Source organism: Dipodomys spectabilis, unplaced genomic scaffold (assembly GCF_019054845.1).
Source record: "Dipodomys spectabilis isolate Male_0828 unplaced genomic scaffold, ASM1905484v1 ptg000297l, whole genome shotgun sequence".
In the NCBI taxonomy this organism is placed as follows: Eukaryota; Metazoa; Chordata; class Mammalia; order Rodentia; family Heteromyidae; genus Dipodomys; species Dipodomys spectabilis.
Genome location: NW_024870974.1, coordinates 6,147,184 through 6,172,789, shown reverse-complemented (window position 1 = coordinate 6,172,789; position 25,606 = coordinate 6,147,184). Strand labels below are relative to the sequence as shown.

The 25,606-nt window shown below is 37.7% G+C and overlaps 1 protein-coding gene across 1 annotated transcript in view; it reads right to left on the bottom strand.

Moving 5' to 3' along the window:
- Positions 1 to 604: 604 nt before the first annotated feature.
- Slc39a8 (solute carrier family 39 member 8) overlaps positions 605 to 25,606 on the bottom strand; it is a 57,345-nt gene continuing 32,343 nt past the window's right edge. The window contains exons 4-8 of the mRNA XM_042701806.1: positions 23,042 to 23,164; positions 22,126 to 22,290; positions 3,558 to 3,765; positions 3,127 to 3,311; positions 605 to 1,060 (exon numbers count right to left, since the gene is read on the bottom strand). Of these exons, the coding sequence (XP_042557740.1) occupies positions 911 to 1,060; positions 3,127 to 3,311; positions 3,558 to 3,765; positions 22,126 to 22,290; positions 23,042 to 23,164 (831 nt within the window). The 3' untranslated portion in view covers positions 605 to 910. The remainder of the gene's footprint in view (positions 1,061 to 3,126; positions 3,312 to 3,557; positions 3,766 to 22,125; positions 22,291 to 23,041; positions 23,165 to 25,606) is intronic.

The window sequence follows — 25,606 nt, the reverse complement described above, 5'->3', positions numbered from 1 at the left end:
GAATGTCTATTTTCTAGTTAAGCAGTCCTTCCTGGAGAGCAGGCCAGCTGTTGTTCAGCATTTATCGAAATAATCTCTGCTAAATAGTTATCTGCATCTTTAAAGGCAAATTGCTTAAAAATTATATTCAGTTTCTTTCACCCCCAACCAACATATTTCTTCACTGTTGCAAAACAAACATAGGGTATATTGAAACAGTTGACAACGGCTTCACAGACTGTTCTGCCATTTAAGACCCCTAACCTAAATCAAAATAAGAATTCTAGAGTTCATACTCAAAGATCAAGCTCTAAACCAAACTTCATAAGGTAAGCAAGGCTTTGATGATTTCCTAATTCACAGTAGTTTAATGTCATTTTCAAAACACTCCTACAACTTGCTAAAATCCAATAGGAGCAATCTTTCTTTCTGGGGTTCATTAAGACCTTGGAATCATTTGTATCTGTGCTAAAAATGTTTTCATTCTCTTCCACATTTGGGCTGTACCTGCTCTTGGATGCATGAGAACAAACTGATGGCAAGAAAGCCATTCTGAAGTCATTGGAAACTTCCATCCTACTACGAAAGCCTTATGTGACCTATACATGACGCATCTTGTATTTTTCTCTGGGTCTGGGTGTTTACATGACTATGGAACACATGTGTCTTGCCTTATGATGATTTTAATGTATGCACAAAACACTGAAAAACATAGTTTTACAGAAGACCCATACACTGAGTATTGCAGATGGGAACCAAAAACCTTTTGAAACATTTTAAACAACAAATAATGGTCTGAAAGCAGTAATTCGATTATCTTGAAAACAAAATTATCTTTTAACTAAATAGGGTAAGCTTAAAAATCCCTTTGGAGATATTTCCTTTTAATTTCTGAAATGCCTTCATGAACAAGACCATCTTCGGTTTCCCATCACTCCAGGTCGATTTCTCCTGCGTACAAGGTAATGAGCAGAATGGCCGTGAAGCCAGTTAACATTCCAGCATTCTGAATCATGAAGAAGGTGAAATCCTTTTTTCTTCCAGTTACCTTTTCTCTCAGCATATCATTCATCTCTGGAAACTAGAAGATAGATTGTTAGATAACTGTTGCCATCTTGTGGTCAAACATAAAATGGTCACACATAGATTTCTACAGGAGAGCTGAGCATTGACTGCCAATGTTTTGATGCTTTAATAGAACTTGTGTGGCTGGGGTAATTAATGCTTCAACCATCAATAGAGTAAAACAACTGAAATTGTGTTCTTCAACTGAGTCTGTTGGGATTTTTCTCATTTTGTTTCGATCACTCCTCTCGCTTCTCACTCTCTCTTCCTTCCACATCATTCTTTCAACACCCAAAATGCACAGTGCCTTTCTTCACACTCTTCATGACTTTTTCCTGAACTCCATTCCTTCTGACTTTCCAATAGATGAAACTCCACAGGTTTTATCTTAAATCGCATCCCATAAATTATCCTAGTTTATACTAAGTGACCCTATGCTCACCACCACATTTATTTCACTGAATTTTGAAACTACTCATAGTTTTTTTAGTCATGTGCATGGCTTCTGTTTGGTTGGTTCCTGATTTGCTTCATTCTAGATAGAAAACTTCGTGCATATAGGATCTGTGCCTATTTTTACTCTGCCTGGGGTCTAAGGGCCTGACTATTTTAGGCTTGGCACAGAGTATATGCCAATATTAGCTTGTTGGACAGTTTTCAAAATTAGCCGTGTATTTATTTCCCCCTTTTTTCTCAATTTGTTTCCTTTAGCTCGTTCTACCCTCACAAAAATCCTTAAATAAATGATGCATTATTCTAGGGTTAAAGAAGATGAAGCCAGTACAGTGAAAGTAATTAAAACCCCATGCTGTTTTACTTAAAATGTACCCTTTGTCAGCTGCATCTTATCTACCCTTCAACTTTTCAAAACATCTTCTCTTATTACTCTCTGTAGATGCTTTGGTGCATTTTCTCCATGTATAAAGTTCTCAGAATCTACAGTCAATGTATGGACTTGGCTTACGAAAATCCAGTCAGATACAATGGATGAAAGCTGTGAGCCAGTACTTTAAAAAATAAATCCACTGTATAGATATAGAACATAATTTATTAGTATCTCTTCTTCAAACTGGACATCTCTAATAGATTCTGCTCTTATATCACAGAAAGGGCAAATGACCACCTACAATCAAGATAGTGTAAAGCATTAATTCTGTGGAGAAAAATACAAAAGTGGCAGTGGTTTAAAGAGATCAAATCCTTGTTCTTGAAAGGATGTGCAAAGAACAATGAACTCAGGTAGCTATAATTTGAGCTAGAATTCATATGAAGAGGATTAAGTTCTTAAATTATATATGTAATTCATATATGTTACATGAATTCATATATAAGTTATATGAATTACATATATAATCACACATATGGATTAATTTTTATAAGTGATATAAATTTAACTTCATACAACATGAGTTATATAACTATAACTTATATGTAAATACAACATATATTATATAATTCATATTAAGTTACGTTGTTTCTGTAATTATATGTGTAATTCAGTCCCATATATAATAAAAACTATTCCTTGATTTTTATGCACTAGATTTGCATGTTCTAGAAGGTTATCCACAACTCCCATGGACATGTACAGGACATGTTTTAACCACACATATATACTCTCACAGTTATGAATAAAGACAATGACATAAATATAGACCTACATATATATACTGTCCCAAAGAAATATTGCCAATTTTAATTTTTTCCCAATTTTTTGTGCTAGTTTTTGACTTGCCCCAAAAGTTTTCGCTGCTCTGGCCTTTGAAGTAACCAAATGCTAGTTCCCAGCTTGTTCCTCTTCCAATTCTACATCCTCACAAACCAGGGGGAAAAGATTACACGGGGCAGAGAGCTTTTTGCACCACAAGAGCAAAAGAGACCGAAGTAAATATGCCATTTTCAGAAGGAAAAAAAACTCACTATCCTTAAGATCAGAGATAAAAGAATCAAGGAAACCCACTTCCAAGTGACCATTGGTGCAAGTGAACCCATTGAAATGGGAATGACTTTGTGCACTTTGGAAAGCAGGCCACCCTTCTTCAATTTTCCTCTTAAAGCAAACAAAGGGATTCAATTTCTTACCATATCTGCCAGAGAAATGTAGAGAAACATGCCTCCAGCAAGTGCAAATATAATATTTGGAGCAAAATTGTTGCCCACCAAAATGCCGAATGCCAGCCCAACATAGCAGGAGCACGCAGACAGGAAGTTGAACAGCAGGGCTTGTCGGGTGCTCATCCCCGCATTGAGCAAGATCACAAAGTCCCCTAGAAAAAGAAAAAGGGAAAAACAGAGCAAATGAATCTCTCTCCCTCCCTCCCTCCCTCCCTCCCTCCCTCTCTCTCTCTCTTTCTCTCTCTCTCTCTCTCTCTCTCTCTCTCTCTCTCTCGGTTTCTGGACTGAGATCCAAGATAATCATCAACACGCACAATGGTTGCTTCAGCTTGGTGCATCGACAGTTCTTGCTAAAACCAAGATGAAGTCACCTTTGCCACAGGAGCAGCGTCTCTCACCTAGCTCATGCGGAAACTCCTCACACAGGATTGCAATGGAAGTGCTGAGTCCCTGGAGAAGAGATAACGTGCAGGAAGCTCCAATGGCCAGGCCGTCGATGAAGTTGTGAAGGGCGTCACTGAGCGTTATCATCCAGGCAATTGTCCCGATTTCTGTCAACTTGGGCCCCTTCAAACACGTGCATGAACTTGACTCCTTTTTCCCATCCTGTAAAACAGCAGAAAAGGAAGCAACAGGATAAGCAACTTTGTTTTTTCTTTTGAAAGTCTAAGAGACACAGAGAAAGAAGTAGGCGGTGCGTTGTGTCTTGAGAGACAAAGGCTCGACCTGGAAGTCTTTGGAGTGGATGGGAAACTTTCACAGTCTATAGGAGAGAAAAAGGAAACATGTGTGTGTGTGGGGGGGGGGGGGGTGTTTGTAAATGTTGAAGGTTGAAGGGATGACACAGATCAAGATGAACTGTGTACAGAAACAACTTTGGTTAAATGGCAAAAGGAATTCAATACATATTCTAAAAAATTAAGAAAAGTAGGGAAAGGATGGGCAGGGAGGGATGATCTAGATGCACTGTATTCATAACTGCTTTGTTGAATGCCAACTCCTCTGTACTACTATGTAAAGATAATTTTTAAAAATTACAAAAAATGAAACACAGTATGAGAAAGCAAATGAACCAATAGGTATACTTTGGAGAAGATTCTTACAGACATTTTAGTTTCCCTTGAAATCAGTCCTTCAGACTAGTATGAACAAGCCTAAGAATTTGATTTGTATCCTTACTTTAAAATAAAGGTATGCAAAGACTAAACTTAAAGTCTTCTAGCGATTACAATTTAAATGTGAGATCCATAATTAAAGCATGGTGACACCAAGGGACATTTGGTTTCAGGACCTCCTATGTCACTGTGTGACTATGAGCAAATTATCTCCACCAGTTTCTTCAACTGTGAAATGAAATGAACATATTATAGTATGCATTCCTTGTTCAACAACTTAATTAAGTCTCCACTTGGTTCCAGTAACTATGCTTGGTATTTAAACTCTAACAAGATGGCCCCTACCTACACTAAATTTCAATTATTTGCAACAAATTCTATTAAGCTTGATTGAAGAAAGTTTGCCCTTATACTAACACCTATTTCCATTTTGAAGCAATAATAAAAAGGAAATCCTATCACCGTTGGAAGGAATTGCAAGTTCCATGAAATTGACATGTTATACAAAGTCAAATGATAAGTGCCGACTAGAGCAGTTTTCAGAAATTGTGGGTAAAGATGATACAATGCAAATTCATTTTTTAAGTAGGACAGCAGTTTTCAGTTGAAGAACTTCTCCCTTGCCTCCATCTAAGCACCTAATCAACATATTGGTTGAACAACTGCAATTTATAAAACTTTGTGTTGCCATAGCCAAATTGTGGAATCAGCCAAAGTGTTCAATAATGAATGGATAAAGAAATATGATGTACACAAACCATAGCATATTACTCAGCCATAAAGAAAATGGAACTATGTCATTTTGGGGAAATACATGGAGCAGGAATTCATGTTATTGAACAAGATAAGACAAGTAGTGGTTGGAAATATGGATTAGTGGTAGAGTGCTTACCTAGCATGCATGAAGCCCTGGGTTCAATTCCTCAGTACCACATACACAAAAGATAATGATAATATACATAAAGATAAGCCATATATCATATTCTTGCTCATTTCATCACCATCATCATCATCATTACAGGATATAGATTTGAAAGAGGGGCTTTCTGAAGGAGGAATCAATGGCAGAAAAAAGAGAAGAAAAGGATGGTGGAGTATGAAAAGAATCAAAACACAATACATATATGTGTGTACATATGTATCACCACAATCAAGTCCATCAAACATGTTTTAAGAGCAAGGGAGAAAAAACAGAATGGAACTATATAAATGAGGACGTAAAATTTTTCAAAATACACCGTACTCATACATGGAGTTATCACAATGAAAACCATCATATTATTAGTCGATAGTGAAAGCAGAAAGCATGACAATATTTACCAACACTTAAAAAATGAAATAAACACACTGTGCTGAATGCTATGAGGAAGACACCAAAATGCCAACAACTTCTATCTTCAAGAACCGGTGAAGAACCATCGCCACTATTATCCAGTGGAGGACTTCTCCTGGAACCTTATCTAAGAGGTTTGACATTACTCACATCCCGCTTCATTTCTCAAAACTTTTGGGGGACTGACTGTCAGAACTAACAATAGATCCTGCAATCATTTTTTTTCACCGCTCCATTAGTGGAAAATCTATATCTTTTGTGAGCCTTTTTTGGTTGCTTATAGAAAGCTGAATGTCATTTGGTGCAAATGAGCTCTTAGACCACTCTGGAAGGGTCAGGCACAGTAGCAGCCACATTTGTCACAATTGTCATGGAGTTGCCACCATCACTACAGCAAAGGCATCCAGAATTTATTATACTCTAGACACTGACTTAAAAGTCCTTCCGATGTTTTCTTCCAACTGTTCAATACTTTAGTACCACTGTTATTATTTTAGAATCAAGGAAGTTAAAACAACAAAAGGTGATTGAACTTATCGGTAACAGTGCCACAAAAGGAAAGATAGAAGTTTTTTGGTACTGCTGCTACAAATTAACGGGATGAAGGATTCTTGTGCGAAATAAAGTGAGAGCAATATGTAGATAGAACTCCTGTTGCTCTCAACAGAATCTTTTCAGGAATAGAAGCAATGTTGGAATAAGTCTCTAATCTCCTTTACTTTAAAGCAAATCTCATCTGCATAAAAAGAATTCAACCCTGTCTTTAATATTACAGCTATATCTTAAATGCACAACGTAGTAAAGAATTACCATCCAACAATACATGTCCAGACGTGTATTAGACACATGTATTGCACACAAAGTGCCTTGGATCAGGTAGCTGGAAGGGAAAAGAAAAGTCATAAAGTTCTATTTAGCAGCTTACCACCCAGATATAGCTAATAATAGTGTTTTGAACTAAAACTATCATTTTCATTTTCTCACTTGGTTTACCTAATCACATGCATATAATCTATTTCCTTACTTATGATAGTAGGCAAATGACTAAGTCTTAACTAACTAATATCACAGAATCTGCATACAAACACCATTAATTCTGCAAAAGGAAAGTAGATTAATATGGCACACATAGTTCTATTACCTCTAAGCATACGCTGCATTGCATTTATTTGTTTTGCTTTACATCAGCTCTATGGGCTTAGGTCTCAAATACTGTATAAGACAAAAAAACTTATACTTTCTTTGTGCTGGTCCTGGGGCTTGAACTCAGGGCCTGAATGTTGCCCAAGAGCTGTTTTGCAAGGTTAGTGATCTACCACTTGAGCCACAGCTCTACTTCTGGTTTTTGGTGGTTAACTGGAGATTTGGGGTGGTTAATTGGGAGATTTTTGGTGGTTAACAGGAGTCTCATGGACTTTGCTGCCTGGGCTGGCTTCAAACTACAATGCTCAAATCTCAGTGTTCTGTGTAGCTAGGATTACAGGATTACTCACCTGAAACTAAGTCACTAAGCAGAGAGAATGCAAAACCTCCTTTAGTTATGTCAGTGAGTTGTCCCACATTTTATATAATAATTATGTTTTATATAATAATTATGCTTTAATTATTTTTAAAGTAATTGTACAAAGGGGTGTCTGTTTTATATGTCAATGTATGACATATAACCTTGCAACCTTCAACGAAGTTCCTAACACCGTCACTTCAGTTATGAAGAGAAGGAAAGTCACAACGAAGAATAGAGTAGTCAGAGGAGGTGGAGGGTAAATATTACATGCAAAGTCCTAAAGGTGGATGAGAGAAAAAGAGGAAAAGAAAAATGTCTGAAGAAATTACAGGATGGAGACAGCAAGTGGTCTCACTATAGAACAACTTAAGCAAGAAGTTGGATGGGAAGGATGAGGCCTGAAGGAAGAGGATCGGGAAAGAGAGGAGTCACAGGCAGTAGGTATGGAAGGCTTGGTTAGCAGCTCCAGGAAGTATCCTGGGCTCAATCACCCCTCATTCCAACCCGAAGGGGAGGAGGAGATGCGAAATAAGGCAGGATTCACAAGCACATCGTAAGTTAGTGTCTCTGTGAAAAAAAAAACCAAACAACTATTTCAGGGAAATATTCAATTCCAAATTCTGCATCCCATACTGAAATAATTTTATATCAGAAGATTTCTGGTGAAGAAGGAGGAAGAGAAGAAGGAAGAGGAAGAGGAGGTAGCAGCCCATCAAATAATGATAAAATGAGGTACAGTATTTGTAAACAAACATCAAATCTATGATCAGTAAAGAGGAATTGCTGTAACACGTAAGAATGATAAAATGTACGTTTAAAAGGCATCTGGCCAAGCCAGGCTCCGATGGCTCATGCCTGTAATCCTAGCTACTCAGGAGGCTGAGATCTGAGGATCGCAGTTCAAAGCCAGCCCTGGCAGGAAAGTTCATGAGACTCTTATCTCCAATTAACCACCAGAAAACCAGAAATGGAACTGTGGCTCAAGTGGTAGAGCACTAGCCTTGAGCTGAAGAGTTCAGGGAGAGTGCTCAGGCCCTGAGTTCAAGCCCCATGACCACAACAACAACAAAAAAACATCAGGTCAGAGGTTCATGCCTATAATCCTACTACTCTGGAGGTTGCGATCTGAGAATTGCCATTTCAAACCAGCCCAGAGGGAAAAAAATGTCTGTGAAACTCTTAAACCAAAAGCAGAGCTGTGGCTCAAGAGGTAGAGTGCCAGCTTTGGGGAACAGCACCCAGGTCCTAAGTTTAAGTCCCAGTACCGGTACCCCAAAAAAAAAAGATTTCAGAGGGTACAAAAGCTGCAGCATCATGCAAATGAGTTTGCCAGTCAGTGGACAGGAGTCTAGTCTGATTTCAAGTCTGAGCTCAGCCCTTGGGGAAGTGCATTTCATCTCTTAGCTTCAGATTCTTTGCCTGTAGAATGAAGAAAATCATACTGAAGTCTTCATAGAATGGTGACAGTGTTCATGAAGATGCTATTTATAAATTAGTCAGTGGTCTACAAGGGGTTGTTTCCTATATCACTCCAAGTGTAGGTAAACCCAACACTATGACAAGAGAGAGAGAGGAAATTGCCTACTCACATGCAAGACAAAGGATGCATTTTTTATTATGTATGGTCCTTGAACATATTCAGCACCTACTGGCCAAACGTGTCAAAGAAACATAAATTAGACCTGCAAAGAGAGAGCTTTTGAGATGTGTATGGGTACAGAGAGTTGTTAAACAGAAAAGAGGGAAGTTGTAATAAGACTGCGTGAACTTGGGCATCAGTATGCTCAAGCTCCGGATATATGAAAGTATCAGGAGATTAATTAGCTAGAAAGTAAAACTCGCTGTGTAAAGCATAAAATCTGAGTTAAAAAGTTCACACAATTCAGAGATTTGATGGTGTGAGGAAAAGGAATCTGAGTCGTGGGAAGTAATCCTGCCATTCACACTAACAGCTCTTCACAGTTTACAAAGCACTTCCAATCATTAGCTTCCTCATCTTTCCTTGATCCTTCCAACATCCTCAAGAGTAAAGGAGCACATACACCAGTACCTTAATTTTATTTTTATTTATTTATTTATTTTGTCGGTTGTGGGGCCTGAACTCTAGGCCTGGGCACTGTCCTTGAGCTCTTCAGCTCAAGGCTAGCACTCTACCACTTGAGCCATAGTCCCACTTCTGGCCTTTTCTGCTTATGTGGTGCTGAGGAATCGAACCCAGGGCCTCATGCATTGGAGGCAAGCATTCTACCACTGTGCCACCTTCCCAGCCCCAGTATCTTAATTTTAAATATACAGAATTTTAAAGAAAATAGTGCTCTAAGAATATAAGCAACAGTAAAGCCATATGGAAGTTCTTAGGGTTAGATTGTACATTATTCACTGAGCAGTTATTTTATAGTACTTATTTTTATAGCAGGTAGATAGAATGCTAAGTGAGGTCAGGAATAGAAATAAAAGAATCCCAGTGGTACTCACTGGACACTATATGAAAAATAAACTGTACAACTTGTGGGTGGAGTTGTAAGGGAAACACTGGGAGTAAAGAAAGGGGTGACACTGTCCAAAAAGAAATAAGCTTTTACTTGGAAAAAATTATATTAAGTGAAGTAAGCCAGGCCCAAAGAAACATAGGTCCCATGGTTACCCTTATTTGCAATAACTAGTATATGTCTAGAACAAGCTGAAAAGGTCAGATAAGATGATGTTAAGCAAAATAAACCCCAAGATAGGGACACAAGTGGTTTTTTTTCTTACTTGTTAGTGTTTCTAACGTATTTATAAGGTACCATGTGATTTCTTTGTTGCTTTGTATGTCCCTCCCCCACAGTATAACCCGTTTTCACCGTATTTGATGTTGGTATAATTTGGGGAGGGGAAGGGAAAAAACAAATCGTTTAAATAGGGATACAGGTGGACCCATTGCAACAATGAGATGTACAAGACGCTATGTCGAAAAATGAACTTTACAATTTAGGCAGGGAGGGGTGGGGGGTCAGAGGGGCAGCGAGGTAGCTGAGGAGATGGGAGGGAAGGGATGGTAGGGGAAAAACAAAGGAGGAGGCAACAATGCTGGATAAGAAATGTACTCATTATCTTGCTCATGTAACTGTTACCCCTCTGTACAGTATTTTCACAATAAAAAACTTAATTTAAAAAAAAGAAATGGGCTTTTTACCAACTTATGTAATTGTAACCCCTCTGTACATCAACTTTACAATAACAAAGAAAGAACAAAAGAAAGAGAGAAAGAAAGAAAGAAAAGAAAGAAAGAAAGAAAGAAAGAAAGAAAGAAAGAAAGAAAGAAAGAAAGAAAGAAAGAAAGAAAGAAAGAAAGAAAGAAGAGAAGAGAAGAGAAGAGAAGAGAAGAGAAGAGAAGAGAAGAGAAGAGAAGAGAAGAGAAGAGAAGAGAAGAGAAGAGAAAAGAATACCCTTGCTACTTCAGGCCTCTTTCCCCTCTCCACTCTTCGTTTCTCTCTGTACTCTGTCCTGTGACTCCCCAAATTTTCTGGCCTCCATTGGAGATTGGCCACTGGGGACACTTGGAAGAGTTTGAAAGCTCAGTGGATTTATTCCTCAGTGCTCCTTTGGAGGTTCACCTCAGCCTCTCTATGACTTTGAATTGAAGGCCACGGCTCCTCTCAAGAAAATTCTATTCAGGCTCTTGTAACTGCTTCCTCCCCTCCATCTTTCTGTTGTGCCACTACTAGTCTCTGATTCATTAGCTCTTACACCCGTTTACACCCCATAAGTAAGCCTTCCTCAAATCATACCAACTTAAATGTGTCATATGCTTCCTTTTGACACTCTTAACTGTTGTAATTGTGGATGTTACAAGTAGCCAAAGGAAACAGAGCCCAAAATGGCCTTGTTTGTGATCATTTGGGTAAATGTCCTAGAAGTGGGATTGTTGGGTCATAGGGGAACTCAGTATGTAGCGTTATTCATCATAGCTAAGATATGGAACCGATGCCCAAACCCAAAGAAATATAGATCCCATGGTTTCTCTTAATTAGTATATGTCTAGGATAATCTTATCAGATGAGCAGAAAATCTCAAAATCTATATAAGATGATACTAAACAAAATGAACCCCAAGAGAGGGACACAAGAGGTCTTTCTTGTTCTTGTTTTAATGTACTATGTGATTTTTTGTGTTTCTTTTGTATGTTTTTCCCCCTGTACTTGTCACTGTACTTGGTTTTGGTGCCCTGTATCTTGTACATAAATTTATCTGATTTGGGAAGGGGAAGGGGAATAACAAACGCTGAAACAAGGACACAGGGTGACCCATTGCCACAATGATATCCATAAGACAGTTGGAAATGAACTTTACAACTTGGGGGCGGGGAGGGGGAAGATGAGGGATGGAAGGGACAATGGGAAAACAACAAAGGAAGGGGGTAACAATGCTTGACAAGAAACGCACTCATTACCTTACTCATGTAACTATAACCTCTCCATCCATCATCATTATAATAAAATAATTTTAATGGGATATATGCATTGGGTCTTCATAAATTCAAAGTATAGAGGAAATGAAACATGAGATACACACTGAATGGGCTGCATTTTTGATAATATTATGAAATAGTATTTTAATGGAAAATAATACATTAGCATTTCTGAATAATATTAGAATTAAATATTTCTAGTATTTTTATTTCTATTATATTACAAAGAGAAATCTCTAAGGAAATGGAAGGTCTGGGAAAAAATACCTTATTTTCCTAATTCTAGAGGTCCAAGACCCAAGCGGTGTTCTAGATAGTGTAATTAAAAGTAAGAAAAATCATCATTTTGGCACGGACGTTATGAAAGGTCATCAGTATTTACACCACTTTACATCCCAAACTGAAATGCTGAAAGGGGTGCCATTGATCAAGATACATTGTATTCATAAACTGCTTTGTTAAATGTCAACTCCTTTGTACATGTGCATCAAGATAATCATAAAAATAAATAAATATTTTTTAATCTCATTAAAGGTCAAACTTTAAGAAAAACATTCTATCATGCAAGTCTGCAGTAGGAAGAGAACATGGTGCAAGTCTGCAGCAGGAGAGAATATGCTGATCATATAATGACGGCAGGTCTCCTGGACCTTTGGAAACATTTTCTGTATAGTACAAAATTGACAATTGGGTTTTAATGTTCCATTCTGTGCCTGTTCTTGTGAGATTATAGGAATCCATCAGATGAATGAAAAGAGGAAGGGTGGGAGAACATTCCATGTGTGTGTATGAAAATAGAACTAGAGAAATTGAAAAGCTGGGTGGGGTTTGGGAAAGATGAGGGAGAAGGATGAAAGGTGAGACCTTCATCAAGATGCACTGCCCCTGTAAACTGACATCGACTTAAACATAAGAAAGAAAATTAAGGGGCTAGGAAGGTGGCACAGTGGTAGAGCGCTTGCCTTGCATGCAGGAAGCCCTGAGTTTGATTCCTCAGCACCACATAAGCAAAAAGAAAAAAGCCAGAAGTGGTGCTGTGGCTCAAGTGGTAGAGTGCTAGCCTTGAGCTGAAGAGCTGAGGGACAGCGCCCAGGCCCAGAGTTCAGGCCCCACGACTGGACCCAAAAAAAAACAATAAATAAATAAAAAAGAAAGAAAATTAAGAAAAACAAAAAGAATAAAAATCTTGTTGAGTTTTGGTTTTATGACTGGATTTCCCAATGATTTCAATGTTTGTGTTTTGAGAGAGTTAGGGGCTCCTGACCCTCCTTTAGCTTGAGGTCACACAGCTCACTAGAACCAAAATGAAACTTCATACTTAAAAAAAAAGAGAAATTAACTTTATCTTTAATGCATAGGACCAAGTATAATTGAAACATATTAAATCTCCAGTCATTTAGTTTCAGGAAACATCTCCTGTTTCCAAAAGTCTCTCTTGCTGATGAAAATAATTATTAAGAAGAAAATCATAATTTCCAGAAATCTTTACCATTATTTCCTTTCTCTCTCAGCCTTCTGTGACATGTGAGTAAAGTCGCTTTGGTATTTAGGTGTTGAAATAATTGTCTTTTGTTTTCAATTGAGGACTATAGCATTTTATTGACTTGAAAAATATAGTAATAATAATTTAGGAGAACCCGGGGGAACCTTCGAGAAATCTGCTACTATTTTGTCAATGGAACTGAAAGTACATACTAATTAAATATTTACAGTTCTCCTAATGGACTATTTACTCCACTCTAGAAGGTTGCCTGCCTACTGCTTTTACAAATAAGAATGGCATTGATGTTCTGGTAAATTCGGGAAATGTTTGTCTTATAAAAAGCCTGAGTACCCAAAGAAACATAGGTCCCATGATTTCCCATATTTTCAATAACTAGTATATGTCTGGGACAAGTAGAAAAGGTCAAAAGCTATATACATATGACCAGATAAGATGAAGTTAAGCAGAAAAACCCTAAGATAGGGACACAAGTGTTTTTTTCTTTCTTGCTATTTTTCTAATGTATTTATAAGGTACCATGTGATTTTTTTTTGTTGCTTTGTATGTTCCTCCCCCATGGTATAACCCCTGTTTTCACTGTATTTGATGTCAGTATAATTTGGGGAGGGGAAGAGAAAAAACAAATTGTTTAAATAGGGATACATCTCATTGTAACAATGAAATGTACAAGACACTAAGTTGAACAATGAAGTTTACAATTTAGGCAGGGGAGGGGTGATGGGAACAAGCGGTGGGGGTGGAGTTGTGTAGTTGAAGAGATGGGAGGGAAGGGATGGTAGGGGAAAAACAAAGGAGGAGGCAAAAATGCTGGATAAGAAATGTACTCATTCCCTTGCTCATGTAACTGTAACCCCTCTGTACAGTATTTTCACAATAAAAAAAGAAAGAAAGAAACAGCCTGAGTAATATACTCCCCAGCCCAACTCTCATTGTCACTAAGAAGTCTTAAAGACTTTCAGAATCTAGGAAACAGATTATGGTTTCGTGTAAGCTGGAGAAATCACTTGCTAAGATCCAGAGAAGGAGTATTTCCACAACGCAGAAACACTTCCATTGCTCATGATCACAGCTTCTAGAAAAATTCAGATGAGGAAACAGGAGCAGTAAAAGATGTCATGATGGACCCCACCCCGTGTCCCAGCTGCCTTTTGTGCACTTAACATTGACGTGAATTATCCCAGGAACTGTAATATACCTTACCCAGTGCAACACAAAGGATTGATTGTCTGGCCCTACCAAAAGACAGGGGGAACCAGGGATGCCAAGGAGATTAGAAACACAAGTCACTGAAGGCAAGAAGCTTGGAGAAAGTGATAAGAGGCAGAGAATGGTAGATGAGGATAAGGATGAGAGCTGGTGGTAACTTCAGCCACTGTGACAGAACAAGCAATTAGGCCTTCTTGGGGTGTCAGGAAGCAGGCAAGCTGCCAGCAGAGAAGAAGTATCAACAAAAAGCTGGAAATCAGAAATGGATTTCTATGAAGGGTGAGCAACGTTTGGCTTACAGTTCAGGATTCAGGAAAACAGAACCTATGTCCACTGAGGATGGAGAGAATGAGGGGTATGGGAGCCACACCAGGTACTAGTACCTTACTCCTAAAGATGTCCCGAAGGCCACCCTAAAGATGTGCTGACCAGCTGAAGAAACGGTATTGGGGAAGGGTAAGGAATTACACATGAAAGACAGAGAACAGACTAGTGGATCAAATGACAGTATTGTATGAGGAAACTTTAAAGCTGGATGCTTAGGCCTCCCACAGGTGACTTTGCATCTGTGCTCTTTGATCTGAGCTGTTCCTTGTTGTATTCACTTTACAACCACCTTGGGCTCCAGGAAGAAGGAAGTTTACTATAAAGCATCTTGGGATTATTTCTCCATGGAAGGTTATTTTCCCCAAAATTCATTTTCTAAACCTTTGCAGGATAAACCAGCAAATATCAAACCAGAAACCTTCAAAGATAATCTTATTGGTGCTTTCTCCACTATTAAATACTTCCAACTTTACCGACCTTCACTGATTTGCTGTAAAGGTTTGATAAAGTCTTGTCCTTTAAGCTCTTTGATATTCTTATTTAGTGGGAGATTCAACCTAATAAATTCTAGGGGAGGTTACTTTTAATTTTTCAATACCTGCTAACAAAAATACAAAGCAATAATTTCCAAACCACTTCAAAGAGAATTGGGATAACACATTGTTCTCTCCTTTCTCCTGATTAGGATTCAAAACAGAATACTTCTGGATAAATTGGGCTACCCATAAGTACATTGAGCAAAGTTAAAGGCCAGAGAAAATCACCACTTAGTTGAAATAAATGAGGAGCCATTACCATAATTGGATTGAGAGATTCAGAAAGGACATAAATTCCTTATCTTAAAAAGCAGACAGAATAAAATCAAATTTTACTACCCAATCAATAATCAGACACTAACCTGAAGGTACATGTATTAAGAGACAACATTTAAATTGGTCTTCAAACACCAATTCTTTGTCTTTATTCATTAAGATATTAATGAAGTGTTATTAAATGAAAGTAAAATTTGTGCTTTGGACAATAGTCTCAGTTATAAAGTGAATAAATGTGATTATAAAGACAGATTGGTGAGTGGGTGTATGTGGGTTTGGGAGGGAAGGTATAATCTGCTAAGACTCTAGAACATAGCAACATTAGACCCTAAAGCATTTCAACAAGACTACCCTTTGCAGGATGCTATAATTTTGTAATATTTTTAGTTTAGAATCTTTATTTTTAATATATAGGGGTGAATGTAACATAGAATAATAGAATGGAGATTAAATTGTGCCTCTCTAAGAACAGATAGATATAAATTTCATTCATTACAAGATCTTTAGCAAAAATCCAGCATGCAACCCATTGAGGAAAACTTACCAGGTGTTGCTTCAGTATTTCCAAACTGCAAATGTAGCATGTAAAGAATACAGCACAATATGAGATACTTGTATATTAAAGCACAAATTGAAGAAGTCTAGGACAAGATAGGGGGACTACTTCAGCAAGCCCAAAAATTAGGAGGTAGAAATCCTTTAAAATGCAATCTTTAAAAAAAACTGCTTGATGATGCTAGTCTTATAAACCCCTCATTAAAAGAAAATGTATCTAACAATGTGTTGCTCATGATAGTTTGCACAGCAGAATTAAATAATTCTTTGTCTGATATCCAGAATAACTTACTTAAGCCTTTATATTTTTGCCTTGTTTTTCAAAGGAAAATATGTTGGCATTGATTCTCTATTTTTTATCACCCAGCATGCATGATAGAGTAACATACAATTTTTCATTATGCTAATGAGAGGAAAATTAACTCAACATCAAGCCTAATTGAGTAAAACCTCACTAATTCTTCTAAATAGGGATAAGTCTTGCTTGATTGGCAAAAGTAATTTAGTATGGAACATGTTTAGATAAATGCATTTTCATTGCTTTCCAGAATTTACACAAACAGCTTGGGTTCTGGCACTAAGTGCAGGTGTGCTGAGACCCTTAAGAAAATCTGCCAAGATCCATGGATAAGATTAATGCAGCATATCAATTCTGAAATAATGACTTGGTATTTCTTTAGTCCATTTAAAAACTTTAGAAATAATCATGCCAAAAATATTTTTCAAAAGTAATTTTTGAAATAAATGGCAGTGGCCCACACCTATAATTCATACATTCTTTACCAAAAGCTCCTTTTCTTTCAGGTATCAGGGAAGAAGTTATTCTTCATCCACATGCGAGCGCACATCTGTGTGTTTGCTTGCACATGCACAAACACACACACACAAATATACATATGGTAACACTATCTAAATATCCTTCCAGATTCTCACTAGCCCACAGTTTAAACTTTTCATGATAGATCCAATCTCCAATTTCTTGAAAGTTCTTCCAAAAATTGTTTTCCTCACTCCAACCCATTCACTCTTTTCAGTAAATTCATCGTTTTGGAAGTTGATTCATTGTTCTGTCATTAGTCTGGGTCAAGACAGTGCAGAGATCTTTCCATGTGTATTTCTCTGATATACGCTGTGAGCCCATAAGATCTCTTTGATTCACAGCTAGTTCTACAAACACCACCTCACACTACCGGCTATGGTTTGACTATGAAATGCCTGCCCCCACCCCACCCCAAATTTCCTCTCCAATTGGTGGTGCTATTTTAGGAGTTTTAGAAACTTTAAGAGGTGGAACTTACTGGAGGAGGTAGGTCACTGGATTATACCCGCCAGGTATGTTGTCCCTGGCCCTGGCTTGTCTCTACTTCCTGTCCACCATGTGGTAAAAACTTCCTCTTCTGCCACATGTTCCCATCACCATGATGCTCTGCCCAAGCACATTAGGAGAAGCAAGGATAAACTAAAATCATTGAAACCAGGAGCCAAAACAAATCCTTCCTCTCCTTTAAGTTGTTTATATTAAGTATCTGGTCATAACAAAAGGAGAAACCCCATCCTCTGACCACCATTTCCTTTATTCTTTCTTATGACTCTGAAAACAGCACTGCTTAATACATGGAAATTTGTACTTCCTGTCTTGATATGCACCTGAGCCATGGTCCACCTACTCATAGGCATGGCTCTGGAATCGCTGATGCACACCACTGTGTTCAGGCTACCTCTGTGAAGATGAAGTCTCTCACACTTTTCTGCCCAGGTTGTTCTGTTACCCTGATCTTCCCAATCTCAGTCTTCCACAGAGCTTGGGATGAAAGGTATGCACCATTACTACCTCCAGCTATGATTTGAAAAGGAGGTGTTACTAAACATCTTCTTCCCTAAGATGGCCTCAAACCAAGATCCTCCTGTTCTCAGACTATGTAACTAGGAGTACAGGTGCGAAACACTGGCACTTGGCTCAACATCTCTTCTAATGAACCTGATACTGGGAAATTTGTTCTGAAGGGAAAGTTAATCTACATCATAATTCATCAACAAATGTACAGATACCAAAAAAACTTTAAAATGAAGGAAATTCTTTCATTTGCAAGACAACATGAATAACGAAGGATATTAAACGAGGTTCTAAGGACAAATACTTCATGATCTAACTTATATGCAGAATCAAAAAGTCAGTCTTACAGGAACAGAGTAGAATGGTGGTTACCAGAGACTGGAGGTAAGGAGAGTTTGGGAAAATGGGAGATGTGGATCAAAAGTTATTATAATTTAGAAACAACACCATTTTATGAGGGAAATAAATGTACTCATTTCTTCCCTTAGTTTTCATCCTGCTTTAAGGCTAACTCTGGAAGTAGGGAAAATAATTAAGTATAGGCTTGCCATACTTGATTACAGTATAGAAAACCTGCAAGAACAATCCAACATATTCAGAAACATTCAGAAAATCCCGATATAAGGGAACTTCCTTAGCCTAATTGAGGTGCTTCTTTAAAAAAGAAAACTAAAGAAATCTACATGCTGGACTTAAAACCATGTTCAAATGTCAGGAACAAGACAAAATAAGAGTTTATCATTAATTCTCTGAATCTTTGCCAACATAAGGAGACAAGAAAAAGAAGAGTCCTTCACACAGGCCAAATAGCAGAGACATTCAAAGCTTTGGAAGTACTTTCATAGACATCATCTTATTTACTCATCCTGGTCAGCCTGAGAGTGGTAGGGCCACTTTAAGCTTCTCATGTAGTTATGTTACTAAGCTGATCTCCCGTCTGAGGAGAAGAACTGGCATTTCCTGGCTAACCAAATAGTCAGCTGATGCAAGAAGTCACCACAGATGGCCCTGACTTCTACCTCATGCTCAGAATCCAAATGCTTTTGCTAAATTTATATATCCAGTACTTGGTTTTGTCTGACAAAGTAAAAGTAATTCTTAACTTGAGCTCAGTTAATCTGACATCTCTCATTGTTGCTCCATCTAATCTTTAAAATGACTCGTCACATTTTGCACCACTAAATGTTTCATCATTATACCCATAGTGAAAAATTAACAGCACTAACTGCAACCCCTAATTTGATTTTTTAAGAGATGTGATGGGCTCTAACATTTCAATAATGAAACAATTGCATATCCTTCCTACCTAATCAAGGCAAACGCATATTTGTGTTCGTTCAAATAAACTGAGTGTGTCAGATTGTGACAGATACAACTGGACTTATTGGGTGCAGAGCTAGACAACTCCATCGGAGAATCTGGTGCAGTGCCTGCTACTATCATCATTCAAGTGGCAAATTAAATTAGATTTGAAAATTCTGTTCCATTAAGTGAGAGTGGATGTTCCAAATTCTCTTAATCTATCTGACAGATCAATGGCAGGCTGGCAGGCATTTAGTTCAGAAAGATGTCTCTATTACTAAATGAACTACACGTTTTAAGACCAAACTTTACTTTCTAGGAAAATTACATGAAACAGTAAACAATAATGATGAGAAAGCAGGGAATTCTTTAACTTCTCATTGTAGTCTTTCAGGGAAAATACACAAGTTGATTCTAGCAGCAAGATGGTACAGTAGAAGAAGCTTTGTTGTTGTTGTCGTCGTTGTTGTTTTTGCCAGTCCTGGAGCTTAAACTCTGGGCCTGAGCACTATCCCTACGCTTCTTTTTGCGCAAGGCTGGCATTTTACCACTTGAGCCACAGTGCCACTTCCAGCTTTTTCTGAGTAGTTTATTGGACTTTCCTGCCCAGGTTGACATCAAACTGCAATCCTCAGATCTCAGCCTCTTGAGTAGCTAGGATTACAAGAGTGAGCCACCAGTGCCCGACTGAAGCTTTCCTTTAAATAGCGATCTGTACATAACTAAGCATAAAAAGTTTGAGATTGCTTCCTGAGAAGTGACTATATAACTGTAATTAAAAATAAAAACCAAGCAAAGAAAATTGGTTAATGGAAGGAGGAAAGTGTAAATATATCAGATGTGTTCATTGTATCCACACAATGTCACCTAGTTGGTTCAGAATAAACTAATTTTTGAGACAGCGTCATACTGTGTTGCCCAGAATGGTTTCAAACTCCTGGACTTATAGCATCTTCCTTCTAAGTTAATGCTGCAAGACAGTCATCAAAAATAAGACACACCCTCTGGGGGTTGTTGAACCAGAGACCTTCATGTAAGGACAAAATAAATGGAAGTCTGGAGTGAAGTTGTTGAAGATGGATATTTAGATTTTTTTTACTGTGTTTGTCACTTGACATATGAAGAATTACTCATCAGCATTTAAATTGGCAACACAACTAACTGATACTGCTTGACTCACCATCAGAGTTTAACACGATGCCACTACGACAAAGTATTGACCAAAACTTTCCTAAGGCAGCTAGAATTTAGACTTATAGTATAAGGAAGAGTTCTGTCATTCTCTAGGTTCTCCCTGTACTGAACTGTATCCTCAAAGACAAGCAATATGACTGGGCCAAACTATCTTGTCCCTGACAAAAATAAATACTGACGAAGTGAAGAGTTAATGTGGTCTTGTAGTAAAGCAACACAATATAGTGAACGAAGGGTAACTATAGAGGCTTTAGGATCATACATCCTTCACATTCACGTAAGCTGTGCTATTTAGAAGCTGAGTGCCTTTGGTTTGTTTGTTGAACTTCTCTGAGCCATAGTCTCCTAATTATAATAGAGCTTATCCCCTAGGCTCTGAGGCTCACAAAAGGTAATTCATCTAATGTTCTACACGTAGTGGTTAGCATTAATAATAAAAATACTGAAATTATCTACTGAACATTCCCAGACACTTCATAAAATCTGAGCCAAAGGCATCATTCATTATATTACATAAAATAATTCCCTGCTACCTTCATGCTAATACAAATTTTCTCTTCAAACACACTTGAGACTTTTCCTTCAGCAGGTGGAGGAAAGTATGTGATGGATCATATTTTCTTTTCAGAAGGAAACACAGGTCATTTATCATAATAACCTCTTCCAGATAGCTCTTGCTTGGTTTCTTTAGTTGGCCTTCTTATTTATTGCAATTGTTTGCTTTTATATTGCATTTAACTTTGTAGCTGTGTCTCTGCCATCTACTAGCTGAGTAATACAGGAAACGTTATTTAACATCTAAAGATCAACTTTCTTCCCGTCCAATGAGAATTATGATACACACCACTGACACTGTCATATAAGTATTCCTTTTTAATAACTTCTCTTCCACTGAGACTCCCCTATGGGGCCAGACAAGAGGCCCAATCATCTAAACACTTAGATTAGCCCAGATGCAATCATCTAAGTTAAGTGTACCTCAAAAATATACTTAAAGGAACTCTGAATATAGGGATGAGAAAAGTCAATTTCCTTCTAACAACTGCCTTTATAAAACATAAATCTTGGGAGTGGTCAGTAGTAACATGTCCCACTTGGTAGAAGACGGTCAAGTGAAAGAAAGAATGAATTTAATATGTCCCAGAAAAGAAAGGATCCTGAAGTTGTAATAGTTCCTGGGTTTTTACTCATTAAGAATGAGTAGTCTGAATTTTCCATTACATATCTCAGTCTCTTTCTGGTAACCTTTTTATTTACAAACAATTTGAGTTTGGTTTCCATAGCTCAAAACCAAAATAGTTATACTACCTAGAGAGAAAAAAATCCTACCTTGAACTGTTGTTATCAAAAGTAAAGGAGAGGAAATCATTAATTTTTTAGCATATTACTTAGCAGATAATACTTGCTCAAGCAATAGTTGCCATTAATATTGTCAGAAGTCACAAACACAAACTCTAAATTAATGAACACGAGCTTAATAGCTTTGTAATCTTTCTTCTTATAATTTTAGAATCACTCAATTGCAATAACAGAATCCAATAACAGAAATGTTCTGATGTTTGCTACATGTATTCTATAAATCTGCTCGACAGACTCTCATATAGTTAAGTAATCTTGGAGCACTGGAGCCCTAGATCCAGTCATTCACAATTTCTTCATTAACTCGTTTAGAGTAAACCTACAGGGGAAGGGAGGAAGAAGAACGGAGACTTACAATGAACTTACTGACATGTACAGAAGTTAAGTCTGGCACAAGCAAAGGTATAAAATACCAACCTGGCTGCATTCACAGTATTCCATAGATAATGAAAAGCATGCAGTATGATATACCTGGAGAGACACGACACTGACGCTATCAAAATGGATGTGTCCATTAGGCTCTGTGACAGCGGGGTTGGCATAGCACGTCACACCATTGACTGCAGGCAAGGCTTTAGGTTGATGCGCCTTTTCTTGAGGACCAAAGTCACCATTTCCAAAATGAGTATGATCATTCTGTATGGGAAATCAAAGGAACAAAGGATGAAGAGGTTATAAGAAGAAAATCTGATAGCTCAAAATGGTGTAATGGTTTTGTTTGTAAAAAGGGGTTTTCACTGATTCTATATGCATAGATATAGCCTATCTATGCATATGTTTACATACACATAGATATAGATATAGATATATCAGGATGAAGTTTTTCCCTCTTCAAATGTAATCTCATGTATTGGATTCCATTCTTCTTCTCTGATGCATGCCCTTTCCTTCTGAATGAATATGAATGGAATCCAATTTACACACATTTGCTTTTGACATTAAATTATTTATACCTGAGCCAGACAACAATGGCTTATGCCTGTAATCCTGGCTACTCAGAAAGTTGAGATGAGAGAAAAAATTTTGAAAGTTAGCCCAGAAAGACAAATCCACAAGACTCTGATCTCCAATTAAATACCAAAAAGCTGAAAATGGAGATATAGTCTAAGTGATAGAGCACCAACCTTGAGCAAAAAAAGCTAAGGAAGAGTGAGAGTCCCTGTGTTCAAACCCCAATGCTAGCACAAAAAAACAACACACGATATTTTTATGCCTGTTCCTTGATTCTGTGATGGAAATCAAGTGTTTTTCATATACTTATCACTATACTGACATTTTCTTTTCATAACTTCACTGTTGAAATAATTCTAAGGGTAAATCTTCCGGACTATATTCAGGAGGTACCAAAGGTAGGATGCATCAAATGCTGGCAGTCAAGCCTTCTTACCTGACCATATGTCTTCAGTAACATCTTGAGTGTTCTTTCAAAAAAGAAAAGTAGGTAAAACCCACCAAAGATAGCAACCGCCTTCTCAACGTAGTTGTCACTTTGGGGATTAAATCCAAAGGCCTGGGAAAGGAAAAGAGGCAATATAGGTAAAAGCAAGTCATTTAACTTGACCTCTAGAAAAATACTAATACCGGAATTTCCCAGTATACAATTTTTACCAGCATTGTTCGGTCCAGCCTCACATCCAATCACACTGGGAAATTACCTTCCAAACCACAATATAAACAACCACAAAGCAGGGATAGCATAGAAATCTTGTCACCAGAAGGCTCACAATATAAAGCCAGCAGAGAATCTAACAGTGTCCTTTCTGCACCATCTACAGTAATATTTGCTTTGTAAGAGCAGCTCTCATAGTACAGAACCTGCATTGATTCCCATCTTTAGAGATTATATTAGACCTAGATAATGAAGGTAAAGGACATGTTCATTACCCATCATCTCCAAAAGTAATATATTTGCCAGCCATATACAGACAAAAAGTTTTAAAGCAAATACAGCAGGCAAATACAGAGTGAAGGTTTTTTCTAGAGAGCCTTAAAAATCAAGGACTAAGACCAATAACTAAGCAAGATGTAAGACTGCTACCACACAATGGAATTTTACTCATCTATTAGAAAAATAAGATTATGGCATTTGCAGAGAAATAGATGGACCTAGAACAAATTTTGCTAAGTGAGGTGATCCAAGCTGAAAAACACAAATGGTGCAGATTTTCTCTCATATGTGAAAGGCAACTCTAAAATATGATAACCTATATAGGACTCTAGGCCTTTATACACAGTCAAACTCAAAGAGGACACCCAGGGAAAAACCCAAAGGTATAACTTTTGTGAACATTTAAAATACTACTTATCTAAAGGAATTCTAAGAAATGGAAACATGGGATATTTTGTTGTTGTTGAAGATGATGATGATGATGGTGGTGGTAGTGGTTTTTATGATTTCTTAAGGGAGCAAAAAAAGGGCACAAAAACGGAGGGAGGGAGGGTGAACAAATGCAATCATGCTATTCAGCATATACTCTGTGGAAAATGGCCTATGTAATTGGTAGACAGAGATGGGAAGGGGAAACTGAGGGAAAGCAAAGGAAGAACTGACAATGTCCCCCCCCAAAAAATGTAGTCATTACTTGGCTAATGAAATGGTAACTCCCTCTTTACAACATTTTAATCATAACAATGAATTTACATTTTCTAATAAAAGATTGCTACCATGCACACACACACACACACACACACACACACACACAATGAGACCGACAAAAGCACAAGTGTTAAGACTTTGAGGTTAGAGAGTCAAGGTGTCCTTAACACACCATAAAGATCAAATAAAGGAAATAGGAAGATAAGCTCCATGCCCGGTCCCTGGGCTTGCTCAGCCTGCACGAAGATGGCCTACAAAATACTTCCTTCATACAACTAACACAGAGGTTATAAAGATAGAAAGGAATAGACAAAAAGGGTTGCAAAAACATAAGGAATTCTGTGCTAATTTGAGATATGGCTACATTTTCAATAAATAGAACACTTTAAATTGTACATGGAGAATCTGCAGCCCACATACAATATTCATGCTTGTTTATTTGTTTTTGTTGCTGAAACTTGAACTTAAGGCCTGGTACACACAAGGAGACACTACAGCTCTGACATACATTTCCAGTCCAGTCTATGTGACTTGGTTTGACTCATTATGCAAGCAAAATAATCCATACATTCATAGAATTTTACTTATATTAAATATATAAATCAAAATGTACTCTTACTGAGAAAATGTGTATTGTCACACTAGCTGGGTTATAACCAATTATCTGGCTAAATTCAAGTCATTTAATTTTCTATTCTTTACAATTGAGGATTTACAATAAATGTTCTTTCTTGGTTCTAGATCAAATAATAACAACAATAATAATATTTATGAGCTTAAGAAGTAATATTCTCTGCCAGACACCAGTGGTTGTAATCCTCACTACTTGGGAGGCTGAGATTGTCAGGATCATGGTTCCAAGCTAGCCCAGGCAGAAAAGTCTGTGAGATTTCATTTCAATGAGAAAAAAACTGGTCATAGTGGTTCTTACCTGACACCCCAACTATGTTACCAATATCTATTCTGTTATGGATATTTTGGCCTTGATCTGGCAAGGTGAGTGGAGGTGTGTGGCTGTCCACACAGTATAGGAGCATAAAATAGGAGATTTCAAGTCCAAGATCCTGCCTACAGAGAAAGCAAGATCCTATCTCAAAGAAAAAAAAATGAGCTGGAGGCCTAGGAAACATAAGACTCTAAGTTCAAAGCCCAATATCACCAAAAAAAGAAAAAAGAAAAGAAATAGGTTAATGCCTCTTTATTTTTTCTTTGCCAGTTTGGAATTCAAGGCCAGGCACTTGCCTGCTTGCTTGGGTGATGCTCTACCACTTGAACCATGCCTCTAGCCCAGAGTTTTGCTTCAGCTCTGTTCTTTTGGGATGGAGACTCATAGTCTTTTCTGCCAAGGCTAGCCTC